We start from the raw sequence: 27,774 nt of genomic DNA on the forward strand, positions 1-27,774 counted from the left end.
TTTTTCAGTTTCTCCAAAATTAAACGGCAATTTTGTTAAACGTGTGACGATGTCGCCCTCTTGTGGTGACAAACACGAACTGCACCCAAAAAAAAAAGATTTCAGGCATTGAGAGACTTCAGGTGAAAGGAAGGTAAAGAAATTAATAGATATGAGACAACTGTTTGTTACCTTTAGCTTCAGTACAGGGCTAAATATCTACCAAACGTAACTGCCAAAGTTTTGGGGTTTTTTTTAATAACCTTGATTCAAACAAATCCAAAAAGTCAGAAGTGAAAATGTTCTTGTCTTCATAACACACCTGTGGTGAGACTAAGGTAACCACTGCTGCTAGAAGAAAAATAAGGAATGCAAATTTATCCCAGAATGTTCAAAAGTCTGCAGGAAATTTAATACGGAGTCATTTGCATGCTGTGTTTCCGTGGGCGTGTTTTTTAATGTGAATTGCATGGGTGACATAAAACAGAACAGTAAAGATTCATTGGGGTCAAGCGTCGCCATAAAAGAACAGGAATAACAGCTGGCTGCTTCTCCACCTGCGGGGGCCTTTTGTTGTGCTGACGGAGAAACATCCATGGAATGAAGTCGTTAATGTAATTAATTCCTCCTGCGTTCTACTGCAAAAAAAAACAACAACAAAAAAAAAAACAAGACGCAATTTCACGTCGGGCGTCATTAGAGAGGAGTTTTGATCGTATAAATATTAATCACGCCTGTTTAGTTGTGTCTTATGGTAAAGCAGCCGTCACTGACAAAAACTTCAGGTTGTGCCATTTTATTATTAAGTGCCACATTGAATGCGAACATCATGGTTCATCTCTGAGTACTGCTGTGACTGGACTGGAAGCGCATCATCATCATCATCATCATCACACTAAATGTCCTGTGCATACATTACGCACTTCAGAATATATAGAATATAGTTCAATCACAATAAAACGTCAAAAACATTCTCATACTGATGGATCGGTGTCGTCCCGTCAGCAACAAAACAAGTCAGCGTATATTTATTTTTAATTCCTACTCGAATCCTGTTTACAAAAGAAATAATAGGAAACTCAGAGGCGTCTGGCCTCCACCTCCACCTGGAGCAACTGGGACCCCCTTTCTCTCTCTCTCACACACACACACACACACACACACACACACACACAGGTGCCAAAGAAGACTTGCTGCATTTCTGCATGTGAACGCATGCACCCACACACCCACCGGTGGCATGCAGTTAAAGGCGAGACTCTGGTCCCTTTGTGGGGCACGACGCTCCGACGAGCCGTGGAGCCGGTTTCTGTCGTGTTGGCGCGTTGGCGCGGTGTGAAACCTGCTCTGGTGTGTCCACAGCTGGAAATTATCATCAGGGGATTAAAAAAAATAAAAAATAATAATAATAATAATAATCGAAATAACGGAGGATTCCGGGGTCGTTATGAGAAATGAAATCTGGATTCTCAGAATTATAAGAGGAAAACAAAGTTATTAATAATATTGCAAAGTGTAGGTTAAATGTGGGGGGTGGAAAAAAATATCCTGTTTCAGATGGTGTCCCCTCCCACGCCACACCCCAATGTTCATAGGTGAGTCAGATGGGGCGGAGCTTCTGCGTCCAGGGCGGGGCAAGGCAAGGGGCTCATTGGCGAGGGGAGACCGTCGCTCTCTGGGATGAGGTCTGGCCCTGGTGTCTCTCCTTGGCGTGCTTCTCGCAGTACATCTGCTCCCCGAACCAGAAGTGGCCCCTCATCTTGAGGTTCAGGCCGCAGTCGGAGCAGGTGTAGCACTCCGTGTGGCGGTAGTGGTCGTCCGTGATGCGCACCGCCACCGTGCTGCGGACAGACGGACGCAGTCACAACCAGAACAGAGACTCAGAAAATCACAGGAAGAGACGCAGAGGTTATTAAAGTAAGAGTCTGGTTAATAACCAGCTGCTGTGCTCCTACAAAATAAAACTCTGACTGGTGCCCGTCGCGTCCAGGTGAGCGTGTCGCTGCAGGTAGACTTACACAATGCTGGTGCCGCACTTCTCACAGATGTGGGTTCTTTTGACTCCTCCCACCGAGGCGGCTGCTTTGGGGACGTTTGGAGAGAGTTTCCCCGGGAATCGCAGGGCTGCCTCTGCAATACACAGATCAAACCCCTTTAAAAGACTTTTCTGATGATCCAAACATCTGCTAGAATTAGAATTACTTTGACTTCATATTTACACTTAAATCCAAACAAATTAATGTCCTTTTCTTTTCTGTGTCATACATGTCGTTTCGTATTTCCGTATTTCCTCAAATGCATGTTTTTGGTGAAGCACAGAGCTCCCCCCCACCTTTCTCGTCTGCCTCCAGGACCTCCTGCAGCATCTTGAAGGTGTTGGACTGACGCGGCGCCGTGCGAGTCTCCTTATTCTCCTGGATCATCTTATACACCTCCGACTCCCTGTCGAAGCGCTGCATGGTGAACTCAGAGCTGGAACTACTGCAGGGGGAGGGGTTGAAAAAACACATTGAACACCTTATTACTGCTGAGGTCCTTAGAAAACGGACTTCCGTGAAAGTCGCTGGAGCTCAATCCAGAGGAAATGAAGGAAGGAGCTGGAGGTTCCAGGGTTTGACCTCCTGGCACGGAGTCTAGATGGAACGTCGCATCCGGGAGGATCAAAAAGTTTTCACCTCTGAACCGGCAAGAGGACGGCGAGGAAAATCTCTCAAAAACTTAACAGCGGTTAAATATTTTCAGCCATGATAGTTTAGAAACAACAGAAAAGAAGCTGCACTTTGTACGAAACCAGCGAGACGCAACGAGCAAAAGCTCATTTCACACGTGTGTGTGTGTGTGTGTGTGTGTGTGTGTGTGTGTGTGTGTGTGTGTGTGTGTGCATTCATCTGCAGGGAAGGGGGGGGGAGGGGGTGTGTGTTTGCTGACAGCAGGAACTGGTCGATCAGGTGCGACGCCTTTCACCATCAGTCCACTCGCCTGACACGAGACGACCTGTTGTCACAAGAGGATCGCTGGGAGGAGTCCCCTCAGGTCGACGACCTCTAACTGCCTCCAACTGCCTCTAACTGCCGTCGGTTTGGTTCCATTCCGCTCACGGCGCAGAAGTGGTCGAACATTGACAGATTTACAACAACAACTGTGTTTGTCCTCCACTCCTGGACAGAAATAAAACGGTTAACCAGACCGGGGTCAACACGCTGCGTCGGTTCTAGACCCTCTAAGCTGCCGATGTTCCATTTAGCATCAGAGGAATGGCTCTACTTTTAGATTTTTCACGTGCAAATAAAGATTGCCTGGTCAGATGATGGAGGACCCGTCTCATGCACGCAACGTTTACTTCTTCGTCTTGCATATTAAGACGCATATCCTTCACGTTCACAAGAGTTTGAGCTTCAATCCTGGTCGCGTCCGTGTTTGTGTTTGTTTTATTCCAGCCTGGATTTGAAACTTTATCCCTTTGGGCTCAAACAGGAGACGTCAAACCGACGGGACGGCAAACAAACGTGACCAAAAAGACACGCTCAGACCCTTTTTTTCCTCCGCATCAGGGAACGCGGCTCAAATTGAAAGCAGACGTGTGAGGGAACAGCCGCCAACTTCTCCGCCTGATCGGCTCCACCCTCGCTCCGTCCCCCCCCCCCCTTTTGCAATCTCCAAACAAACAGAAAGCGGAGGAAAACAAATGGGAGCCAGAGGAAAACGAGGAGGAGGAGGGGGCAGACAAGCATGTGAACAAGAAAGGAGAAGAAGTTGGATTCCAGACGTTTGTAACCAGACATATGGTAGAAAAGACAGCTGATGATGATGATGATGATGATGTCACGCCAAAGGAATCCCAAAAAGCTGAATTTAAGAACCGGCTCATTTGCGGGTCGACCCCGAAACAAAGACGTGACTCACCTCAGAGAGACGGAACAAAGAGCCTGACTGTGGTCTCCGTTAACGGTCCCCGTGTTTCTCACGCCGCCGCATTCACGCCCGACTCCAGGGTGGAGGAACGAGACGAGCACATGCACACACACACTAACACACACACACACACTCACTCACACACACCTACATCCACAGCAGACGGGCAGAAAAACAAAAGTCTGACTGAAAAGGTGTGCCTCTGGTCTGAAGCTCATTGGCTGAGCCATACGAAGGGGGTGTGGAAAGGGGAGTCACTGAGCTCCTGATTGGTGGAGGAGGAGAAGGGAGAGGGGGTTTGTGTTGTGGGATAAGAGGCCAATCAGGGGGGAGGTGTAAAATCTTTTTTGGAAATATCAGCTGTTTGGATACGACTGCGAGTTGCTGACACATCGGATCTGCCGTGACGGAACACATCTGTGAGTGAATCCCCCCAAAAAATGTACAAAAGGCAGCACCTGCACGCCGTGAAATGAGTCGAATTACCTCCAACGCCTCATCGTGTGGGGGGGGGGGGAGTGAAACGCAGCGCAGGTGGTGGGGGTCATATAATGTTTCCTGAGGGCTGAGCGTTCCTTTGCAGCTGCCGGGCGTCACATGTGGTGAAAACACCGGTTTGACAGACCTTTGACTTCCCACGCAGAGAAAACACCCAAAACCAACAACGCTAATTAAATCATCGGAGACAATAAAAGGTGGAGCAGGTTAGTGTCGATTGTATGGAGAAGTTTTTGAATAGTATTTCCAGATTCTGTGTAAAGTCGGAGCTCTTAAGGTTGTCTTTATATTTTAGGTCTGAAGATGTTTTACCGCCACCGGCCTATAGGTGGCGATAAATCCCAACTTGTGGGACTCACACTGTTGGTTTAAGTCAGGAGTGTCAAAATCATTTTCACCGATGGCCACATCAGCATAATGATTGTCTACAAAGGGCCAAAAGTAACTTATAAATGTAACTAAATGTAACTCAATGTAATATAAAATAAATGTAAAATAAATATAACTAATCCTTAATCTTAAATAACTCTGAATTTATTACTAATTCAAGTTACAAGCATCACAGTTGCACTGAAAAAATGTTTGTTTTGCTGTTTTAACAAAAATCCATTTAATTTGTCACGTAATGAAAAAATCCCACAGAACTCCATCAATCAAGGATCAAAGTAAATTTAAAAAAAAAAAAAAAACATTAAACACAAGTTAAGACATTATCTTAGCTCAAAAAATTTTTCTGTCAGAGTTAAAATGGGCTCAGTTACTGCATTGTGGGAAATGTAGTTTTGGTCAAAACACACTTTTGACCTATTTATTTTTAGACGCCCTGACCTTCTATTCTCTCGCAGGCCACATAAAATGATGCGCCGGGCCACATTCGGCCCCCGGGCCTCAAGTTTGACACATGTGCTTTAAGGTTAGAACACGTTTTATGATGTGGACTTGGAACTCTTGCTACTAATTTATGAACTGATTGATTCCATCTATTAATGTCAAACATGTGGAGTTTTGATGATTTATGAAGCAGCGAGGGAAACATTTGCTCTCTGGCTTTAGTTGAGGCAAAAAAAGCTCCATGATTTCATCATCTCCTTGTCAGGTTGTATTTAAATCTAGTTTATATTCAGGATTAGTTGACTCTGAATGATTCAATCTCACCTCAAACTCATTTTCAGGCTTAAGTTTTCAATACGGCTCTCATTTAATGGCTGCATTTGTAGATTTTATTTCTAAGGTGAGTGGAGTTTACCTGCGCCGTGGGGACATGGGTACGTCCCGATCGACGGGGCTGTGAGGCGAGTAGCGTCCCGGCGGGGTCGGGGTTCTGCTGGACACCGAGTTGTTTCTATAGTCCGAGGGAGAGAACTCCTGCAGGGGGGGGGAAACAACCAGAACGTGAAAGTCAGACTTCCTGCCTGGAGGAATCTATCGTACCATTTCTGCTTCACGGCTTCGACGAAGCAGCCGATCAGGATTTTCTGAATCTCACAAGGTCATAGCGCCATGACAACCTGTCATCATCACGTCTGATTTGAAAATCCCAAGTGGTTCTTTCATCTCGGGTACCGTGTAAACATCATGTCATTATATTTGACGTCTTGTGCCCTCAAATAAAAAGTTTCCACTGCAGGAACGATGGCCAACATTCCTCTGCCGTGAGCCGACCGGTCTCCATCACAGCGACTCGTATCAACAGTTCTCTATCTCAATCACTGCTGTACTGCAGCCCTTCAGCTGATGGATGGTGTGGCTACAGATGTTTGGCACAGACTCCGGTTCCCCTCCGATGGGAGAGACAGAATTTGCTCCGATGGGTTCCAGATGCAGGACGGCGCTCATCGTTACGTCTGACGGGAGAGGCCTCGTGATATGAAGGCTTAAGGAAGCGACAACAGCGTCGTTTCCGAAGGAGAAGGTGAGACGAGTCTCTACTAATACACCGGTTTGGGCAGTAGAGGGCGCTGCAGACCTGCTGAACACAGGAAGCACAAAATAACCGCTATACCTTCTTTTCTTTCTAAGGTAGCTGCTCTGGAACTCAAACACACTGGTGTGTTCATGACATTACCATCTATAAGGAATGAAGTGTGATCACCTGTGAGAGCAGGAGCTGAGCTGACCTCGGGCACATGTTAGCAGTAAACACCTGGAACAAGTCTGCACAGCACATCGCTCAAACCGGACACTTTTACCGCCAGGAATCCTAGTAAAATGATTCTGAACCACGCCGACGTCTGCCGTCGTTCACCTGCCACATCGAAGCCATTCTGATCCACGGATGTGAGCACAGCGGGGGAGGGGGGGAAGTCCAGTTTGGGTTTTGTACGTTGTCCAGGAAGACCGTAAATCAAACGGGTCGAGTTCAACTCAAGAGGGCGTCTCCGACCTGGTTGGACGCGATGCAGACACTGATGGAGTCAGATGTGTGTTTGCACTTTCAGCACCCGCTTCCAATTCAGCAACTCTCTGAATAATGTCTCTGTTCTCAATTGAGTCCAATTTTCCTTTTTCCCCTAGCAAGTGGGCAGATTAGCGGTGAGCGCCAGGAAGCCTTTACCAGAAACAATCATCAGGACGTCTCCCTGCGAGTCTTCCCAGGATAAACCCGGAATAATAACCGCAGGCTCGCATGTACCAGAATGGGAGGATACACACATACATGTCCTCTCCTGCTGCGATCCAATCTCAAGGGCATGTACCTGACAGACACGCGTGCTTTAGGGATTCCTTCAGGAAGCCTTCGCATGTGAATCCACGCTAATGCAAACAAAGTCTGTGTTATATAAGCGTCTGGCTACCGATCGCGGATCCTTACGGTTTCCACGGCAGAAAGAAATCACAACTCTGATCTATGGGACTCAAGAGGAATGCAATGAAGTAAAGGAAAACAAAAGGGAGAGGGAAAACAAGCCCGGCGCTGTGACGGGGTGTATCCAACCGGGATTGAGCTGGACCTCGGGGGAAAAAAACTAAAAAGACTGTCCTGCCAGTCTTTTATGGCAGTAACCATGGCACAGCTGGCGCTGGCCTACAACCAGGCGGCCCCAAACACGTCACTGCCCCATTGTGAGCGTCACCCCATTACCCACGGCCGATTTGACAGACACCAGCCTTGCCATGGCGCTACCCACAATGCCCCTGTGTCCCAGGCACCAACCCAACAAGGGAGGGCAATCGGCGAGCCAAGTCTTCCTGGTTCCCCCTTGGCTGGAGAGAGAGGAATCCTGGGTACCCAGATCCTTAGGGTAGAATTTTAAAGCAACCAATGCAAGAATACATCTAATCTGAAAAATCACCTTCGTGCCCTACAGGAAAACGGCGTTCCCTGCCAAAAAGGTAGAAGAGGGTGTTGAAGGGTGTGGCGTTCATTTGTAAAAACATTCTTGCTTGAATAACAATCACTTATTCAGTTACGTCATGGATTTTCCCGTCAAGGAAACTCAAACATCTGACTTGCACAAAAATAAAGACTTTTAATTTATTATCATGACCAGAAGCGCTCGTGCTAGATAGCAGGATGAAAACCAGGATGTCACAGTCGTAATTTCTGATCGCCTCGAGGCAATCGATGAGTCACGAGGCGAGCGAACGTCTTCGTAATGACAGGTAGAAGAGTTCAGGACGCCACTGCTTCACAGATCGTTTCCTGTGGCAAAAGATTTATAGGTTGGACGTCCAACAAACCGACAGCAGCTCCAGCGTCTTATTTCGTTTCAGCAGGAGGAGGTTGGCTCACCTCAGACCTCGCTCTGAAACCACGGCGGCTTCAGTGTGACGGAACAGCCAAAACCAACATTATTCTTTAGTTCTGATGTTCACAGATGAGTATAAATTTTGATGAAAACAGCATTAAATTGGTCTGAAGCAGCTGCAACTGTAAATGTAAAAGTTTGTCCATTTCTGTCATCTTTAGTTCCTAATTTTTCAACTTGGTCTCAAAAGAAACTTCTGGATTTATGTCAAACGTGATAGAAAGTACGTTTTTAGAAGCTTCAATTTTGAAATCAGGATTTCTGTCCTCCACCAGCAGCAAAACATCTGCCGCCAAGATGACAAGTCGAGGCTGCATTGAAGTGTTTATTTAAATAATGCATCCACAATCCATTTCTACATTTTACTCCTGACAGGAGCTGAATGTGTTTTGTGACCAAAGGAGCAACAAACGGAATTCCTCAAAGCAGAAAAATCAACCACAGAACTGCGATTATCTGGATTTAAAGACTACAAATCACTTTTAACGGGCGATTTCTTTATTAAACATCATTCAACAACTTCCCAAAAGCTAGTTTTTGGAATACAAATAACAATTTGATTTTAAGGGTCCTCGAAAGACTCAGATCCGTCGTTTCAAGATGCCATCAAACTTAAAAATGCAAGAAAATCACTCTGGAATGAAAACAGGCCTCTGGTTTACTTCAAGACACAAACAAAGAGGACGGCGGTTTCAGATCGAGGCCAATCAGAGACGCTGGCGACGGTACCAACGGAGGAGCATTCAGTGTGGCTCCTATCAAGCCACTCCGCATCATCATCATCATCATCATTACCATCCTCTGCAGCTTCAATTACAGGGCATGGACGGATCAGAGCGATGCCTCCAGCAGATTTTATTCTGGGAACCTCGGCGCCTCCTTACGACTGTCCCGACCCCAAACGTTCGCCGGAGACGTGACTGTTGTCCCATCCGATGACGGTCCAGGTCAGGAGACGTCCCGGTCCGGGTAACAATCAGAACCAGTGTCCCCCCCCCGCCCCCTCACGACCCAGCGGGGTGCATCGGCGGAGGTCCTGAACCCGAGGAGAACCTAGTCGTTACTCAGCATCGCTGCCCGACCCTGCCTTGTAATTACGTCTGAGCAATGGTGCATTACTGTGTCCACATTCTGTTATATAAAAAAACAAAAAAAAACAAAGCAGGGGACGATGGGACACGGTTTTATATCAACATTCTTGACCTTTCTGTGATTGCCTGGCTCCTGCTTTATGAAAGGTTCTGGAGCGCGGATATGACCGGCGACGATGCCTCAGGCGATGGGACGGTTCCTCCCGCTCTGCACTTTGTGTGCATTTCCCACTCACACATTTATCCAAGGATCTTCAACGTCAGACGGATATATAACCTTTAGCTTCAAAATCGTCTGACGTGATGATTCAGATTTGGAGATGCTGGGAAAAGCTTCATTTTTACTAAAGCAACGGATCTGTGATGCGCCCCCTTCTCTCCATTCGTCCTCCACGGCCACACACACCATCAGGCAGCGCCAGATATAAACCATGTGTAGAAGATTAGAGGCCAAATGAACAGCGGAGGGATGAGAGATGAACAGGAGGAGTCTGCAGTAATTCACCGTCTGTCGCCGCTGTCAGCAACAACAGAGCTGCATTTGATTTTTCAACTTCTACAGTTTCCAAGCTTTTTTAACCCTCCATCGGTTTGACCTACTGCAAAAAATGAATTATAAAAAAACAGTAGAACAAGAGCGCTCCAAATAAATGTGAAGGAACTTGTCGGATAATCCAGAAGTCGACTCATGTGATTGTAGCGTTGGTGGTCCAAGGAGGTGGGGGGGGGGGGCACGGCCATCGAAAGTCAAAAAAAAAAGGAGGAAAGAACATGACTGACCATTTATTTCCCATCAACGGCGCTACCATCAACAGTTTATCTCTGGTAAACCCTCAGCGAGGCTCCGACCGGAGCTGCACATCAAACCCATTAGACATCTGGAGCTGGTTATGTAAAGACTGCAAAATAACTTTGACTTCATTTCCATTTTAATTCAGCCTGGATGCGTCATTTGTTATCCATGAAAACCCCCGTCCAAAAGAAAAAAAAAAAAAAGATGAGTGTAAAGTCTTACAAATTGTCTCGGCGTGGCGCCGCTTTTAACGGCTCGTCAGTGGAAACGCTTCCAGAAAATTGAGCCCTAATCGCTAATGAGGAGCGCAGTAATTAGACAGAGCCCTTCTGGTATGGTCTCATTGTGTGGTTTTCACGGAGAAATGCAGGAACTCTGCAGAGGTCCGTCCCCCCCCCCACCCAAAAAAAAAAAACGCTCACGTTTCAGGAGGAAATTTCCACGACTGGTTCAAACGTAAATCATTTATGGGAACAGAGCTGCTCTTCAGCGCTAACCGGAAAAACAATTATGATTAATGAGCAACAACCGCAGCCGTAGCAACCCTAAACCTGAAGCGGAGGTGTTGTCCTGCAGGAAACCAGTGGAATACATGCTGACCTGTCTGTTTTTGCTGGCGCGAACACACCCGAGTCGTACAAGACGTTGCCCCGGACGACAACTTTTTGGAATGTTGACGGTCTACCCAGGCCACCTTCGTAAACATCCCCAACTCGTGGAAATAGGCCAACAATTCCCATAAAACAGGCCCCGGTTGCGATCGGTGCGATCTAAAGTTTAAATTTCAACGCCATTTAGAAAAATGATGCAAATTCAGCTCCTTTTTCTCGCACGCCAAGTCACCATTTCTGGTTGGAAGCGATGACCGCAGCTTTGCACGCCACAGCCCTCCAGAATAGAGCCGGTGGTGAGCAGACTGCTGCTGCTGTGGGGAGAATGGTGGCAAGAGAAATGCATTTCATAGAAGATGATGTACGGATGATGCTTCCCTCAGAATCCTCAAACTCCAGATTGACCCCAGTTCTAAAGGGTCAAAGCGGTTGAGTTTTGGCTCCGTGCACCGCAACAAATACCCTATTGTGGTAATTTCTTGATGATATAAACACACGCTCTGAGTCATGACCAGCCGGTGGAGATCTAATCTCACGCCTGGCTTCAAGGAATCCAGGATGCCTTTATCTCTTTTGTCACGGTGGTGATATCATCAATATTAAAATATAAAACACGGCCAGTCATGACAGATCGACAAAACAAGACCAGAGGACACACCTCGTGAAGAGCACTTCGAAAGCATGAGTGGGAAAAAGCTTCACACACTCGTTCCTTGCAGGGTTCAGACTCTCTTTAGCGATGCTTTTTTTTAAATCTGCACATATTTCTGCGTCCGTCTTCCCCCTTGATAGAGTCAGAGGTCAGGGCGGGGCGGCGGGCTCCGGACTGTTGCTTCAGGAGGGTGAAAGCTTCCTGCGACACGGCCATAAGGGAAAGTAACCTTTCATCCAGGAGGTGTGGGACCCACACAGTCCCTGTGAGATCGGCATGTACAGATAGACTTCCTCGAAAAAATTCATTCACACGGTCCAGCATGTATGTAAAAAGGTCAATGCAGAGATTCTAATACTGAGAGGAGAAAAGCCTTTTGAGGGTAATAACAAACGACGGATGCATTAAATCACAAACGAATTACAATATCCTCATCTTTCTGGTCATAAAACTGAAATAAACTTGTTAATACGTCTTTAGAGAAGCCACTGAGTGATGCTATGTTAGCTATGCTGACTGGGCCAAGTAATTTATATATGTTATGTGTATTTATGTATTTAATGTGTGTAGATATACTGAATTTTCCTCAGGATTAATAAAGTGTAAAGTATTTTCCGCACTATAAAGCGCACCTAAAAGCCTTAAATTTTCTCAAAACAGTGCGCCTTATAATCAGATGCGCCTTATAATCCAGAGCTCCTTGTATATAAAAATTATTTTGAGCTGGGCCATTCATTGAAGGGCGCGGAAATTATATATATTATATATATTTAAATATATATACAAATAAAAAGAGTTAAATATATATTTAAATATTTTATAATATACTGTATATAAATATTTTATATATATATATATATATATATATGTAAATCAAAAAATGATGTCATGGACGGTTAGTAGCATGTAGCATGGTGAAAGAAGAGCTTGTGCCAACATGCTATCTTTAGTGTTTTAATGGTGCAGTGGTCGTCCCATGACCCAGGACAGGACAGGATTCAAGTCTGGATTCATCTGATCTACAGGGAATTAAAAAATGTTTTAAAAAATTCAAATGCACCCGGGATTAAGATGGATTATAAATAATCACGATGCACAAAGGACATGTTTGTGTTTGAGCAGCCTCTGGGGGTGAGCAGGGACGTCCGCTGGCCCAAGTACCGTTTGGGAATGTCAGCGAGCTCCCCTGGTGTCCGCTCGGCTCCGCCCCCTTCCCTTCTAGCCCGCTTCGCACAAGGACGGGCCTTGTGACGGGCGAGAGAGGGGAAAAAGCAGCAGCAGTCTTCCAGAGCCGCTGCCATCACAGCCGCTATTGTACCCAGGCTCTTTCTCAGGACATCCAACACCCTGGAAAAGGCGGTATCTCGTTGCGCGTCCCCGCTCTCCTCACTCGTGGAGCCAAAAACAGCGCTGGAAAAGCCTTTTAGGAGCTTTTCACAAACGGTGATCACCTGATATGGAAGCACTCTGCACCTCTTAGGCCGGACAGAGACCCCCCCCCCCCGTCATTCTCCAGGGCGCTGCAGCCGGGGCCAAGCAGAATAAAGCAGCGTGCCCACGGCCGGCCTTTTCCCATCCATTTCACCCTGAAAAGGCCTCCCCTCACTAATCACAGCGCTGCGGCTGGGGGGGGGGGGTCGTCACCACCTTCAAACCAGAGTAGACATCCCTCGGAGGAGGAAGGGTCAGCCAAAACCCCAAACTCCCATCCAACGGGCTGCCTGACGGTAAATACCCCGAGGCTGCGAGGCATGAAAAGGCGGATGGAGGATTGGTAATGTCTCCCCAAGGGGGTGGGGGGTGGTGGGGGGGGCAAGACAATACCGATTCCAAGATGAGGGAAGAAAAAAAAAAAGGAGAATTCAAAAATGGTACGAAGAAAGCAACTCCATAAATACCACAGACATACGAGGCCGCCCCAAAAACAGACGGCGTGTCATTCCTCGGGGTTCGCTGATGAAGCCACAACAGAGCCCTGCCTTTGGTTCTTTTGTGGCTCCAAAAAGGAAGCGAGCTCCGGCCACAGTTTGCCTCGCTGGAACTCCAATGCGGTCGAATAGAGACTCCCAATGCAGAGAGAAGTAATAGAAATAGAAATATGTATGCAGGAGAGTTCTTCTCAGGGCTATTAAACAATTAACTCCGAGCCGCCGTTCATCTAAGACTCTTTGGTCGCATTTCAGAAGCAATTTTAGGAATTTGTTTGGACGATTCACAGGAGAAGGAAATGAAGCATCAGAAGTTCTATAAACACCAAAATCCGACATTTCCCATGAAGGTTTCCCCTTTTCTCTGACTTGTAAAAGTTCATCTCGGACCCTAAACAGAGATCCAGTTGAATCTGAAGACTCTAAAACTCTACAGAATCTCAGACGTAAGGTCAGTGAAACGCAAAAATCCCCCTTTTTAACATTTTTCACAGCAGGAATTTCAAAGGGTTCATTTATTAATATTTTTAGCCGAAGGGAGGGAAAAAACAAAGTTCATTGACTCGCTGGTGTGAAGGATTTGACACCAGACATCTTCATCACGTCCGGCTCCGGCCGACTGTCAGCCTGAGGCGTCTGAACGGACCTCACACATCACGCTTGGTGAGACGGCGGCGGGCGAGTCAGACGGTCGAAACCACGTATAAACCCGTCCCCGCCCCGACGGAAAACAGTCCCAGGGCCGTTTTGGTTGCGATGAGGTAAATCGCGGTTCGTTTCTGCAGACGTGAGCCAAGCGGACCCTCAGAGGCTGCGAGCGACGGTACATCCGAATCCCATTTAGCGTGTAAACAAGACAAAGAATCCCAAACACGAAGACAAATCCAAAGGGAGGGGGACATTCTCAGCCGGGAGTTCAAGTTCAGACCTCGGTGTATTTATCTAACTTTATGTCCAGATTGATCAAAAATGGCCTGAATTCCTCCCGCCGTGACAAAAAGAGCTCGTGTGTGTGTGTGTGTGTGTGTGTGTGTGTGTGTGTGTGTGTTTTTTCCTGTTCTGTTATCTCACATGTTCAATCTGCAGTGGGACCCGAGCCTGAGATGAAGCATGAAGGCATAGCTGAAATAACTTATGATGAACTTTCCCACAACATTTTCTCTCTTAGACTCACTCAAGTCTCTCCAGATGCTTCTGAACCCCCCCACCCCACCCCACCCCACCCTCTTTTTGGATTCATACAGGCAAAGGGTGATAAGTACAGCCTAGCGTAGCTGCGGTCTGACGATAACCCACCTGCAGTTTTTTTTTTACTCACTTCCCATATTTCACCTCTAAACCGGGACGAATGAGTCTCCATTAAAGGTCAAAGCCATTGTTTTCAGTGGAACGCCATCATTTCTTTCCGCCGAGTCAAACGGCGCCGGATAATCATGAGGCTTAATGTCATACTTTCAAAGGCTGACCTTTGTCGTCCAGACACTCCCTGCTGTAAAAATGTCAAAAGCCTCTCTGGATCCATTTAAGTGTGAAGGTCACCGACCTTTGGAGGGCATCTTCTGTGGCATCAGAGGGCGACAATCCAAAAGGGAAGGCTAAATATATAATCACGCTGTTCCTACAGAGCAAAAACGTTGAGCAACATGCTTTCAGGGGATAAATTATGTTTAAATAATGGTAACAGGGGCAGGCAGAGGTGGACTATGGTGTCCTTTTGTTGGGGCAAATATGATGAACTGCCCTTAAAATGGAGAAAATGAGACGCCGCCATATGAAAGTAATAAAGTCTGGACCGCCTGATCAGCATTCATGTGGTTAACTAATCAATAGTTGACTGTTTTATTACCAAAGATTCAGGAGTTTTGCTTTAACCAGGGTGCTCAGCTGTGAAGGAACAGAAACCGACCTGTGACAGCGGTCTGGACAGCCGTTGATTCCTCTCCTCTGGGGACCAGGAGCGCAGCTGGATGCTGGAAGAGACAGACCAGAATCAAGGACGGCTCAGGAGTTCCACCTCTGTAGTCTGGAGATAGACTACGGTGGTAAATAATAACACACAGTGCCCAAAGTACTTTTATTTGTCATCTTTACTTAATTAATTTATGTAGTAAAAACATTTAGTCCATGATTTCAGCTACAATCTTATGTGTTCAAACTAGTGCTGTCAGGCGATTAAAAAAATTAATCTAATTACAGGATTCGTAATAAATTGCGTTAATTTTTATAGCGCGTAAATTTGCAGCGTGATTAATTAATCCAAGTAACGCGTTAAAGTGACAGCCCTAGTGAAAACACAAATTATTAAGACATAGAGAATAAGAAAATATCACGATTAATATTTGCTGATAACAAAATCATGAATGTACAGGACGTATCGGTCCGAACAGCGGATAAAGTCGGAGTTGGACGCATAAAAACGGTCCAGAAGAGTCGACAAGCGACGGTGCTCAGCGTCGGCGGCGAACGTTCTACATTCTGGGCTTTGTTGAAGCGAATGCAAACACTGGAATGTGATATCCTGTGCACATTCTTTGTTCCTACGGTACAATCCCATGGGTCCACTGGCCGTCTGTTATCCCCATACCTATTGACTCCGGCCTGTTGTGGAGTCCAGAGAACACTGGCTGCAACCTTTTATCCAGATGTAAGCCTATTGAAGCAGCGAATGAACGCGTTCCTGGAAAAAAAAAAAAAAAGACTCCACTGTGCGACGGAAAAGTCTCAAGACTTCACTCAAAACCCTGTTTCGTGCTGAAATAAACTCTTTTTAATCTCATCATTGAGGCTGATTTATCCAAACTGTAATTTAAAAGTAATTACATCGCATGTGTGCGACTTCAGGCGGGTTAATCCTTCGCTTTAGTTACAACGCCGGTGAGAACATTATAGCCATGGAGGAGTGGAAAAGCTGGATGAGGGTTTTAGTTTCTGTTCAAATGCTGCAAAAGCAAATAATTTTCCATTCAGGGTTGTCAAAAAAAAACAAAAAAAAACCCAGAGCACGTATATAAAACAATCTGATTTCTTTAGATTAAACACCCGAGAGGACGACTCTTGACCACACAGGTGCAGGAACACGCTCCATAAGGTTCTGCTTAAGCACGTTTTTATCCTGTAGCTTAGCTACGTCAGACTCGACCTGGATGAGAATCTGGACTCAGGAATTATTTTCCATCAAATTAACGGCGTTTTTTTTTTTTAAATTTTATTTGAGAAGTATTTTCACGTTTTCCGCGCGGAGGGTGAGGAATGGACTAAACAGAAACGTGTAGGACTGTCCCGGCCTTGGCTGAGGTACAGTATGTGCTCCGCTTGTTTGTTTATGTTTCCTTATTTTATTTTTCAAGAACATTCCAAACTTTATGGCGCACAAAGGGTGATTGACTCGGCACGGTTTGACTGATATTAAAGGAGACGTCTGCCTCCAAAAACACCTTTCTGTCAGTGAAACCCGTTGGATGAGATGTTAGCTACCTCTTGTTGGTGGTGGGCGACAGAATGTCCCTCTTTCCATCGGGGCTGGCCGGGGGGTCTGGTGAGTAGGGCCCCGGGGACAAAGAGCCGGGGCTGGACAGACTGTACTCTCTGTAGTTCTGGTTCTCGTCTCGACTCACGATTACCGCCTCCTACGAAACATTAGCGCCGTCACAAATGGACGTACACGACAGGAGGGGGCACACAGTTTCCCGATCAGCAGTGGATTTCTGACCTGGAAGCGTCCCGTCAGCTGATCCGGGCTGCTGATCCCGTTGGTCTGTCCGGGGCTGGGGGGTTCAGGTCTGGAACGACAGAGAAACGTGGATCGATAAGACTTTCAAAGGTCAATCGCGTCTGACGATGCAGCACAAGGGATATACAGAATTTTCTGCACTATAAGGCGCACTGGATTATAAGGCGCACCTTTAATAAATAGTTTATTTTATAATTTATTTCATACATAATACTTTAATCTGGAAAATACTTTAATCTGATCCCAATCGAGCCAAGATGTTAACTTAAAAACCAAATGAGTAAGGATTAAAAACAAATAACCTGTGCAGCTGTGGATTAAAGTATGTGATCTATGTGGGAAGTGCTGCCTCCAGAAATCAGTTTTCTAAGGATAATACCAGGCGATGTCTGCCAGGACAAGTGATATCCACCAATAAATGTTTCCATGAAAGAAATTACAGTAAATGACGAGAGCTGCAGCCTCCAAATGGATCTTGTCTTTCCAACGAGTCACTTCCATTTAACTCTCTCAAATAGAGAACACATTCTGTTAGCAATTCTATCTTTGAATTTGAAAAAAAAGGGAAAATGTGGGCTGTGTGAGCGCCAATGCAAACAGGCTAACCCCCCCACTACACCCCCATCCACCCCAACTGGCTGCAGGGCCTGGCTTTAGGGTGAGCCTGGGGGTAGTGAGGCGCACAGGAAGGCCTGGATGCCTGTGGTAAATCACCCAGAAACACTTTCCTCGCAGCCGGGGCAACAACCACTCTCTACACGGGGGAGACGGCGATGAAGACGATGAAGGTCAGAGACGCCGCGAGTCGCCTGGTCTCGTCTAAGGTGATCTTTTCATTAGGAACGAGCTCACCTCCGGTTTGAAACTCTCACTCACGCCACCTGACAAGGAGACGTTGGTCTCGGTTGTTTTACAGAAGAATCCGCCTCCAGCGAAGCTAACTTTTCACCACAGTGACGTAGAACTGGCATAAATCAACGCTTGACCCCGTTTGCTGATTCCTGCTGTCGGCTGTCATAGAGGGAAACCTGCAGCTCACCTGCCTCGGGCTTCCAGCGCATTGTGGGAATACTTTCCACCCTGAGAGATGAAACATTGACAAACAGAACCAGGACAGTTTGGTCGCCAGTGTTTAAAGATGAAGACTTGGAAGAGTTGGCTGACACCAGAGCCGCTGGTGCCGTTTTGAATATTTCTACTTTAGGAGGGAAAAAAAAAAAAAAAAAGCATTTTTCTATAAAATCCATCCAAAGTTCTCTAACATTCACCACAGTCCAAACACAAGCCGGCACGGAAGAACTTCCATCAAAGCCTGACGGAAATCCAACATTTGGTCTGAAGCTGTTTTTGGCTCCAAGACACTTTTTTTTTTTACCAGTTTTTAAATTCAATTTTCCACCGAGGTAAAAGGAATCTGACAAATGCAACTCCTGGAACAAGGCAGTCGAAACAACATGTACATGAAGAAAAAAAACTGGGCTGGTGCAGGGGGGCAGGGGGGGGTCAAAATAATCAGGATTGTGATGATTCAGAAAAACGCAGATGGTGATATTGTGTTTGGAGCGAATGCTCGCCCTGGCGTCTGTGATTTTCGGCTGAAAAAATAAACTTGAAACTCAACTTGAATCTGAACGTTTGTCCGCGCAGAAGCAGAGAAAATCTTTGTCAATCGAATAAGTGATAAGTGATTGATTTATTAAAAGATTGATTGACGGAACGGCGATGTTGCGGTTGTTTTGTCACGCAAAAATAACCCCAATTACCGAAGTAAAGAGAGGAAAACACTCTCCTATTGGAGGCTGGGTGGATGCCAAATTCTTCCCCTAAGGCAACACCCATCCGTGTGACGCCGGCCAGCGCCCACATCGCTGCCGGCTGGATGGGAACAAAAGGAAGGGCAGCGCTTGACCCAAAATAACAAATTAAACCTCAGATTGGCAGAATTCAGTCACAAACCTCATCTGATGTAGGAAACGACTGACGGTGACCCGAGGGGGGGGGGGCATTAAAAACATGGCAGGACGACACAGAGGCTTTATCTTGGGCAAATCAGGGGTAATGGTGTCACAGACATGAGGTCAGCGGGGAAGAATGCTCCCACATGGAAGAAGAATCATCCAAGGAAGACGAATATGGAAGTGTGTGTGTGTGTGTGTGTGTGTGTGTGTCTTGGCAGATCTGAAACACAGGCTTTAATTCGAGGGACCGGAGGAGGGAACTGTGTGGCTCTCACACAGAACATCCTGGCATTTCCCCTGATTACAATCACTGGATTGTTTGTGCAGCGCTCGCTTGATAAAGTTAGAAACGGTGTGAAGAAGGATGGGCGACTGGGTCTCAGGATACCACACCGGCGTACCTCTTCACCACCAGCTGCAGGCCGGTCTTGGAGTTCTTGATCTTGTTCTGGGCCTCTACGTTCAGCATGTCGGACGTGTTTTCCCCGTTAATCTCCTGGATTACATCCCCGGGTTGGAGGTCCGCCTGGTCCGCCTTGCTGCCCCCGTTGACCTGCAGACAGGAGAAAAGGCCCGTTAGCATCAACAAGTCAACGACACGAGGGTGACGACGACTGACGCAACTGTACGAGTCGAATACCGAGAGACTTTCACACACATGGAATGAAGTCACGCCGGTCAGCGGCTGACAGATTCACGACACCCTCTGGGAGGGGTAATTAGTGTGACGCCACTTGATGGTTTGACTGGGGATGACCTTTGCTACCAGCCTCGCCGCGTGTCGCAGCCAATGGCATAGCAGCACATCACAGGGCATTCCACACTAATGGAGCAAAAACACAGTCTCGGCTCATCTGTTGGCTTTTAAAAAGTTTTTAAAAAAACAAGGCCCCCACCTCACAAAATAGACAATTACACACAAAAATGTAAACCAAAATAAATAAAGTGCCAACCAGAGAGCATCAAAGTCTCGCTCTTACATCTCTGGATGAAAAATGTCATCTTATCCGTGCACGAATGAAGAGGTGACGGCGTCCGATGGCGCGCTCCAGACACAATGAGGCGTTGCCGTGGTGACCCATAATGGTGCGGATCTTTTCAGATCAGAACACGCCTGGTTTCACGTGAACTAAGAACAGTCAGAGGTTCCTTCCCAAAAAAAAAAAAAAGTGAATCTGGGTGAGGCTATATATCAGTCCAAGTCGACTCAGTGCGGAGCGATTCGGATGGTTCCATTCTGCTGCTCGTGCATTGGGGGAGTGAGAAGCTGGGGGGGTGCGGAGGGTTAGATGTGCCGTTACTCAAACTTGGCTTTGGAAAAACAAATCTGAAGTTTCTTCATCAGCAGGAATTCGTGCCACTTTCTGAGAAACGTTTTGATATTTGAAACTCGCAAACACACCGGAGTTGTTTATTGGATGGGGGCAATAAAATCGGACCCAGAGTCCATTTTTCATGAGAAGAACTTGTTTTTCTAGTGTAAGATGTCAAAAAAAGGGGGGGGGGGGCAAACAATAAATGCTTTTGAAGTTTGTGACGAGCGGCGGTGCACAGCCACTGGTTTGCCGTAAATTATCCTGGGATTGCGGAGCTACCTGGGAAGGCCGAGGTAAGCGATGTGGGATCCGGATGCAGAAAGGGCTGGACCGGGTGTCTCTGGTATGCGCTAGTTAGCATTTCCAGAGTTTCCTGCTGGCGTCAGCTGCATCTTTTCTGCAGGCAGACGTCACACAGTGAACACCAGCAGGACTCAAAATCCGCATCCTCTCATTCCCATCTTCCATTTTTGACTGGGAACGGAAAACAACACGCAAACGCTTTAAATAAAAAGAATCACCGATGCGTTTGTTGATGCATAAACCTGCAATCAGGCTGTGCATGCTGGAATCAGGAACCCCCCCCACGCCCCCCCACCTCCCAGTCCAACTGTAATCAGTGGTTTCCTTCTAATGTAATCGACTTCCATTCTATTCTAACGGCTTCGGCGGTGGAGGAAACGCGCACATAACAGCGACGAACGCAAACAAAGAAGAGAAAAAAAAAAGGGTCATAGCCAGGAGGAAGTTGACTTTACATGCCCCGCGCTGTACTTTCACAAAAACAGAGGATATGGTTTGATAAGGTGCGACAAAGTTCAGCAACAAAAAAAGCCGTCGACGGCTACCTTTGATATGGTGATGGCCTTCTTGAAGTCCCTTCCTCCAAATATTCTGAAGCCCCACGGCGAAGGGCCGACGAGGTTCACCGTCAGCGCCATTTGGTGATCAGCTCACGTCTGCTCCAACCTCTGGAAAACAGAAACAGCGGAGACAAAGGTGGAGATCAGCAGGTGAGGTCAACATCTACATGAACCGACTTTCATTTCCACGTCCGCCGCCTGGATTCTCCTCGGCGTGGATCGTGTAACCCCATCAAACAGGCATGAGAAGAATCCGAAACCAAAGCGCCTGCGAAGGCGAAGACTGATGGAATCCAAATGCTCTTCGGGGTGGGGTGGGGGGCAAGGAAAACAAACGCAAGCAAACATTTGTGCCAACAAAGAGCTAAACATGTCACGGTGTTGCACGTCTACGTCCACAGTGTTTAGCGGTTGGTGGCCTTTAAGACACGTTTGTAAGAACAGGCTGTGGAAATAAAGGGGATTTGTTTCTCTTGTTGCTCAGAGGGTATTTTATATTTCAGGATGTTGGGTTCAAGATTCAACATTTCACTAAGCAAAACAAATGCAGGTTATTTTCAGGCCTCTCCGGCTTCACGTTATATAACTTTAATTGTTTTATGACTAAATTCACGCACTGGAGAAGCGTTTGAACATTCCCCGTCAGCAGAAGGTTGACGAGGACGATGATGTTGCTAGTCTTTATCTGCAAGGGCACTAAAAGGTCATTTACAGAGCAGGAAGCTGATATAAATGTCCTATGAAATAAAAATGTTTCCCAACATGTCTTTAAATCAAAATTATCACCACTTACTGAAGCTTGTGTGACGTACGGCTACACGTGAAAACAGTGGTGATGATGGTGATGATAGTGATGGGCAGGTCCAAAAAGACAACACCTGCATAAAGCTCCATCTCTAACTAAAGGTGTATTTATCTGCAGACTCTGACGTGACAATAATATGTAGGTGAATGCAGACGATGACATAAGGCTCCTTAAGTACAAACTCTGTCATCAAGTACCTTCTGCACCAAACACGGTGGTGTAAACTGGGCTTTAATTCAACCTGTTATCAATACTTATTAGAACATCTTAACCAAAACAAACTTATCGTGACAGGTATGAATTATAGAGCTATGAAAAGAAAACGTTCACGCAAATTTTCGCTCAGATAAAAGTTATAAAGAATCATAAAACCTTTAGCGAATCTAATGACAGCCTCGGCGTGTCTTTGCACCTCTGAACATGCACGGGAACTAATAATGCAATCATAGGTTAATATCTGACGACGGCACAAAAACTCCTTAACCATCACGTGTCAAAGTTCAGTTTGATCCCAATCAAGGCATATCAGAAATGATTACACACCGTGACCGGCACTGGAATGTAAATTATCACCTTAAAAGTCCATGAATAGAGTTATAAAAACCAGACGGTGATTGCAAACGCTGAACAAGGCAGATCAAAGTTTCTTCAGGTTTGAGGAGTCAGGAAGAAAAAATGTGCGGAAATGCAGGACGTCAGCGCTACTCCCCTAAATCCCTCCCAGCATTCCGGCAACGGGCAACGCAGTGCAGACACAGTTGGCTATTAACAGTCTGGGCCAATTAGCAGGGTTACTGGGCTCTCCATCATTAGGGGCTCTTAATCGCTGTGGCCTCCAGAAGTAATGACAGGGAGCAGCCGCCCCTAAAGTTTCCCACCCTTAAGGGGTGTCAATTAGTTCCATGAGTTTCTGCAGCATCTCCTGAGGAGCGCCCATTATCGACCCAGCGCCCCGCTGACGCTCTGCGTGCGCGCTCGCCATTGGCATCATAAACACGTTGGTGGTGGGTAATGGTGAAGTGAAAGGATGGTGAAGGAATGCAGAACGACGACGTGCTCCTACGCCTCGCTTCACCGGACACCCATGAGGGTTTAAGACTAGAAATGTCACGTAAAGCCAAACACTGTTTGAAGAAGGCTCAGCGTTCCAAAGAGGGTGGACCGCCGCCAACACATGGAATGTATAGTGAAGGTGTTCTGGAGGCGATGCCCTGGTTGTGTTGTCTCTAAAATGTCTCAAACAAACACAAAAAGAATAAGTCGATCCATTAATCCTCCTCATTGGTTCGGCTGATCGCCAGGAAACACAATTCTGACCGAAAAAACATGTTAGAAATAATCTTGTCAAAACTTCCCCCTTATGTTAAATTACTGAAATGAAACCAGTCTGGTTCTGCAACACTGAAATAGTTTTATCGTTGATTATCATGGCAACCGCCGTTGACCACACCCGAAAGTGGCATCTTTACGACCTGAAAACAGAAACCCTTCATTTACTCTCACTCTAAATAACAACTTTCTATTCAACTTATTATTTGTACCTAATTGACTACATCAATCGAGAAAAAGAAAGAAATCAGAACCACTATAGATGATCACAGAACAATCAATATGAAATATTCCTGCTCCGGACACAGTCTTTTGGCCCCAGTGACACAGTCTACCCCAACTCCGGACACAGTCTACCCCAACTCCGGACACAGTCTACCCCAACTCCGGAAACAGTCTACCCCAACTCCGGACACAGTCTCCCCCAACTCCGGACACAGTCTACCCCAACTCCGGACACAGTCTACCCCAACTCCGGACACAGTCTACCCTACTCCGGACACAGTCTCCCCCAACTCCGGACACAGTCTTCCCCAACTCCGGACACAGTCTTCCCCAACTCTGGACACAGTCTTCCCCAACTCTGGACACAGTCTCCCCCACTCCGGACACAGTCTCACCCACTCCGGACACAGTCTCACCCACTCCGGACACAGTCTTCCCAGTCTTCTATTCATTCTCTTTTCCACGTCGACCTAACGTGAGTCAAAAACACTCAAAAACGACAAAAACAAAAGCATTCAGCGGAGGAACTGTCAAAAACATGTTGACAGACGGAATCTCAGGGTTGCCAGTTCTGCATATGAAACTGATGTGGGGGTGACAGGTTTGATGAAAGGTTCAAACAGTAAACAGCGCCATGGCGACCTCAGACAGGCCTCCAGGTTCCATGGAGACGTGTTTTTGCTCTTGACAGGTACACAAACGTCCTCAGAACATCGACGGTCTCTTGGCAGTTGTTACATACATGAAACTGTCCCTACAGGCAGAGACACCGTGGAGGCATGAAGAAGAGGAACAGGTCTGTTCCCAGAGTTCAGCTGGATACTCGCTGCTCCGACATGCAAAGAGCCTGAAGGCTTTCATTTGTTCATTTTGCACTCATGATGGAAACTGAAAGATTCCTCAGATGGTAGAATCCTCGCAATCCAATTTTGACTGAGATAGGTGTTGATTTATCCTCATTTAACACACTTAAAGTCTTGTTTTTTATATGTTGCATGATGTAAGAACAAGAAGAGACCTGCTCCAAGCCTCAGATTAACTCCATGGGGGGGGGGGTTAGGGGTGGCAAGCATGCATCATTTAGGCTGAGGCCTGCAGACGCACAATAACACCTAAATGATGTGCAATCTTCAACTTAGCGTGTTTACCGTAGCGTGAAGTAATGAGTAGCTGAGGCTGAATGAGTGAAACCCGTGAAAGCAATCCTGAAACCAGCAGCACAATTTACTGGAGAGTGGAAAACATAATGATGTCGTTGACTGGGATCAGCAGGATGCTGGCAACCAGCGGTCAGGTTCTATTAGCATCTAGAGAGGTGCAGCGAGATGTTTTAGGACAAATCGTGTTTCGATCAACGTAGGAAAACTCGGAATCAAGCCTTTTCTAGAGATACGTCTTCTACAAGATTGTTCCTACAACAGAAAAACTTGATCTGACCAGAACTTCTATGATAAAAACTATGAAAACAAACGAACGCACCGCCTACAACATGCAATGACTGGGCCGCCGGGGAAACCATGTGACTCCTTCCTGCAGGATCGTGCAGCGGTGCGGTTAGGCTTTTAGCGGTCGCTAAAACGAGGCTGCTTCCTCGCCTCATTTCGTCATCCATCCTCAACCCGCATCCGTATCCGACTCGCTGAAAGTGAAAAATCGCTTTTTGATCCACTCCTTAAGCGAGTTGGCTGCTTTTTGGGCTCATGCTAACCTCTTCCACCAAGTTTCACAAAACCTGGGAAAACAGTTTGCGTAGTCCTGAAGGCAGCAGAGTGAACAAGCTACCACATGTGGTGCAGAAATCAATTATTCACGTAAACAGAGGGATTTAGATTAACTAAGCAGATAAACCGCTTTGTCATAAAAGTGTCTGGCAGCACAATCTGGACATCTAAATCATCTCTTCACCTCTTTCCTGAGTTTGCTCCTTTTTTTTAAAAAACTCTGGCCAAAATCCACTGGATGGGAAGGAACTAGCGTTGGCTCTGCAACGAGCTGACGCTGAAAAAACCTCTGATGTGCATAGCAGACGCTTACTGAAAGCTTCAATGCTGTGGCACACAGTCAGAAGAAGCCTTGTGGCCGCCGTGGAATTTTTCCTGGCATGACTCGTACACGTCAGAACCAAAAACACCGGCGTGAACTTTTCCTAAACGACCTCTTCGGTGGTTCGGTCCACCGCGAGCCGAGGCGGGACGTGTTACCCTGGTCGGCTGGCACCTCCTTGGACACACACACCCACCAAATAAAAAGGAAAAGGAATGCCTCAACCAGCCTCTCCCTAGATTGAAAAGAGCAGGAGAGCATTCTAGACATTCCCCACGTCACACCCGTTCCATCAGACGGCGTGACGAGGAGCCCGAAAATATCAAACAATAACATGTGATGTTAAAAAAATAAATAAATAAAAAAAAAAAAAGGGGTGGCGGTTTATGAGCTTTTGTGAAGTTATAAATATACCGACTTGCAAAATTATAGGTGGAGGCGTGCTTGCAATCCTTTTTAGAGGTGACTTCCTTTCTTAACGAATCTGGATCAACCACAGATTACCCATAATCCCATGACAGAGACGTCGCAGCAGGGGTTCCCCTTTATCTCCTCTTGCATCATCATCATCATCATCATCACCGCCGCCACTGTCGTCGGCGTAGCAACCAGCTCAGCTCACCACATCCTCTGCAGCTCCACCCAACGCCGTCGTCACCACATGCAGCAGCGTCAAGGTAGAAAAACACGGTTTGAAACAGACGTCTAAAGATCACAGCCAGGAAAACAAGTTTAAACTCTCCTTTTTCCTTTTGGTTCCAACTCCTAGGACAAAAACGAAATTCTTTCCCTCCATTGGATTGGATGCCTCATTCCCCATTTTCTTGAAAAACCACAGCTTTGTTCTATCCAAAATTACAGTTGTCTGTTTTTGGTTTCTTGATGGCTTTAGTGCTAAATAACTGCGTGGCGTTTTCTCCCCAGAAAGACATCAGGGAGCAAATTCAATATAAAATCAGAAAGGAGGGTAAGACCCAACCCGGCTGCGGTTCGGGACGTTTCAGATCTATTTATTTCTGATGTTTGATTAACTGCAGGAACAGCCAAGAGTAGAACAAGTGTTGCAGAACCTTTACTTAACACCAATTAAACTAATAGAACATAAATACTGGGTTTAAACACCTGGTTGAACCCCCCCACAAATCACACTGACTGCTTTATGTGCAAAAAAAAAAAAAACCCTCACCTGCTCCTCCTGCGAGCAGACAGAACACGGAGCTCCTCGCCTCCCTGTGTGGGCCAGACTTCTCTTTTTTAGTCATTTTGACTGACTTGAAATTTCCACCCCCATCATGCATCATTAGCCAAAGCAGCCGTGGTGCGGCTGCTGCACAATGCAACACAGCATACTTGTGTCTGTGAGGTCTTCTAATACAACAAACCACCGAGATATCACTCAAAAAGAGAAACACCACGAAGGATTTAAACGTAAACACAGCCTGGAGGGGTTGAGAAATCCCTTCATCCTGTTTTTAATGTATGCATTTTTGTCTGGAGCAGGTTTTGCCGTCATTGGCTGAATTTTGAGAGTTTGAAAAGAGAATTTTACCCAAAAAAATGTTTTTATTTCTCTGCACACATTCAACAGTAACTCCAGATCGGACTGAACCGGACCGGACCAGGGGGTTTTATTCATCAACCGGAGGTGGTGCCAGTCCATTAGGAGGAAGATTACGGTCCAAAAATGAGAACTGAAAAATGAAGTTCTGTTTTTGTCTGTTTACTTTAATCACAAGATAATCATTAACGGTTGCCGAGGAACAAACCGCAGGTCGTTATTTAACCACACACGGAAATAAGAATAGACGCGCATTTTACGTCACTATTAAAAAAAATGTTGTAGAAACGGATCCACATCAGGTTTAATTAATTTAAATACAATCAGTTAATTTTGGCTTGAATTCATCAAAAGCCTCGAAAGGACAAGCGCGTATTGACACTCACCAAGGTGCGCCACGCGTGTCGAGACCGAGTCTCCACCTGTCCGAATCCCGCCGCGCTCCTCCACCCGAAGCCCCGCGGAGAGCCGCTGGCGTCGGCCCGAGTCTCCCGGTACCGAAGCGAGCCCGCTGTGATATCCGAGCCGAGGTGAACGCGTTCCGGTCCCGTCCGGTCCGTGTCAGATGTTCCGGCTGCCCGCGTGAACTCCACCTGCGGCTCCGCGCGCTCTGCTGCCACTGCTGCGAGCTCGCGCTTGCCATGTGTTGTCACCAAAATAAAAGCACTGACAGTTAGAAGAGGACATGGGCGTGTCCCATCAGAGAAGAGGGGGCGGGGCCGGGCGGGGCGGGG

General features: G+C 46.6%; 1 protein-coding gene across 2 annotated transcripts; it reads right to left on the minus strand.

Moving 5' to 3' along the window:
* Nucleotides 1-409: 409 nt before the first annotated feature.
* On the minus strand, nucleotides 410-27,697 carry pdlim2 (PDZ and LIM domain 2 (mystique)). 2 transcript variants are annotated; one of them, XM_068310623.1, is made up of 10 exons: nucleotides 27,427-27,697; nucleotides 21,066-21,188; nucleotides 19,303-19,454; nucleotides 16,923-16,992; nucleotides 16,688-16,839; nucleotides 15,120-15,183; nucleotides 5,636-5,754; nucleotides 2,312-2,457; nucleotides 1,998-2,109; nucleotides 410-1,820 (listed from the first exon to the last, which is right to left on the minus strand). In XM_068310623.1, the coding sequence occupies exons 2-10, from the start codon at nucleotides 21,156-21,158 to the stop codon at nucleotides 1,628-1,630; spliced, it is 1,101 nt and encodes a 366-aa protein (XP_068166724.1). In that variant the 5' UTR covers nucleotides 21,159-21,188; nucleotides 27,427-27,697; the 3' UTR covers nucleotides 410-1,627. The 2 variants fall into 2 exon arrangements, with proteins under 2 accessions (XP_068166724.1, XP_068166723.1); XM_068310622.1 differs by having other exon boundaries at nucleotides 2,312-2,460; nucleotides 27,427-27,696.
* Between the last annotated feature and the right edge of the window lie 77 nt (nucleotides 27,698-27,774).

This window comes from Antennarius striatus, chromosome 3, assembly GCF_040054535.1.
Source record: "Antennarius striatus isolate MH-2024 chromosome 3, ASM4005453v1, whole genome shotgun sequence".
Taxonomy (NCBI): domain Eukaryota; kingdom Metazoa; phylum Chordata; class Actinopteri; order Lophiiformes; family Antennariidae; genus Antennarius; species Antennarius striatus.

Excerpts from the sequence above, each read along its gene's own strand:
- pdlim2 (XM_068310622.1), bottom strand. The coding sequence starts at position 21,158 with ATGGCGCTGACGGTGAACCTCGTCGGCCCTTCGCCGTGGGGCTTCAGA. Across the intron at positions 19,455-21,065 it reads AGGCCATCACCATATCAAAG|GTCAACGGGGGCAGCAAGGC; the intron begins GTAGCCGTCGAC and ends TCCTGTCTGCAG. Across the intron at positions 2,461-5,635 it reads CCCATGTCCCCACGGCGCAG|TAGTTCCAGCTCTGAGTTCA; the intron begins GTAAACTCCACT and ends CTCCCCCTGCAG.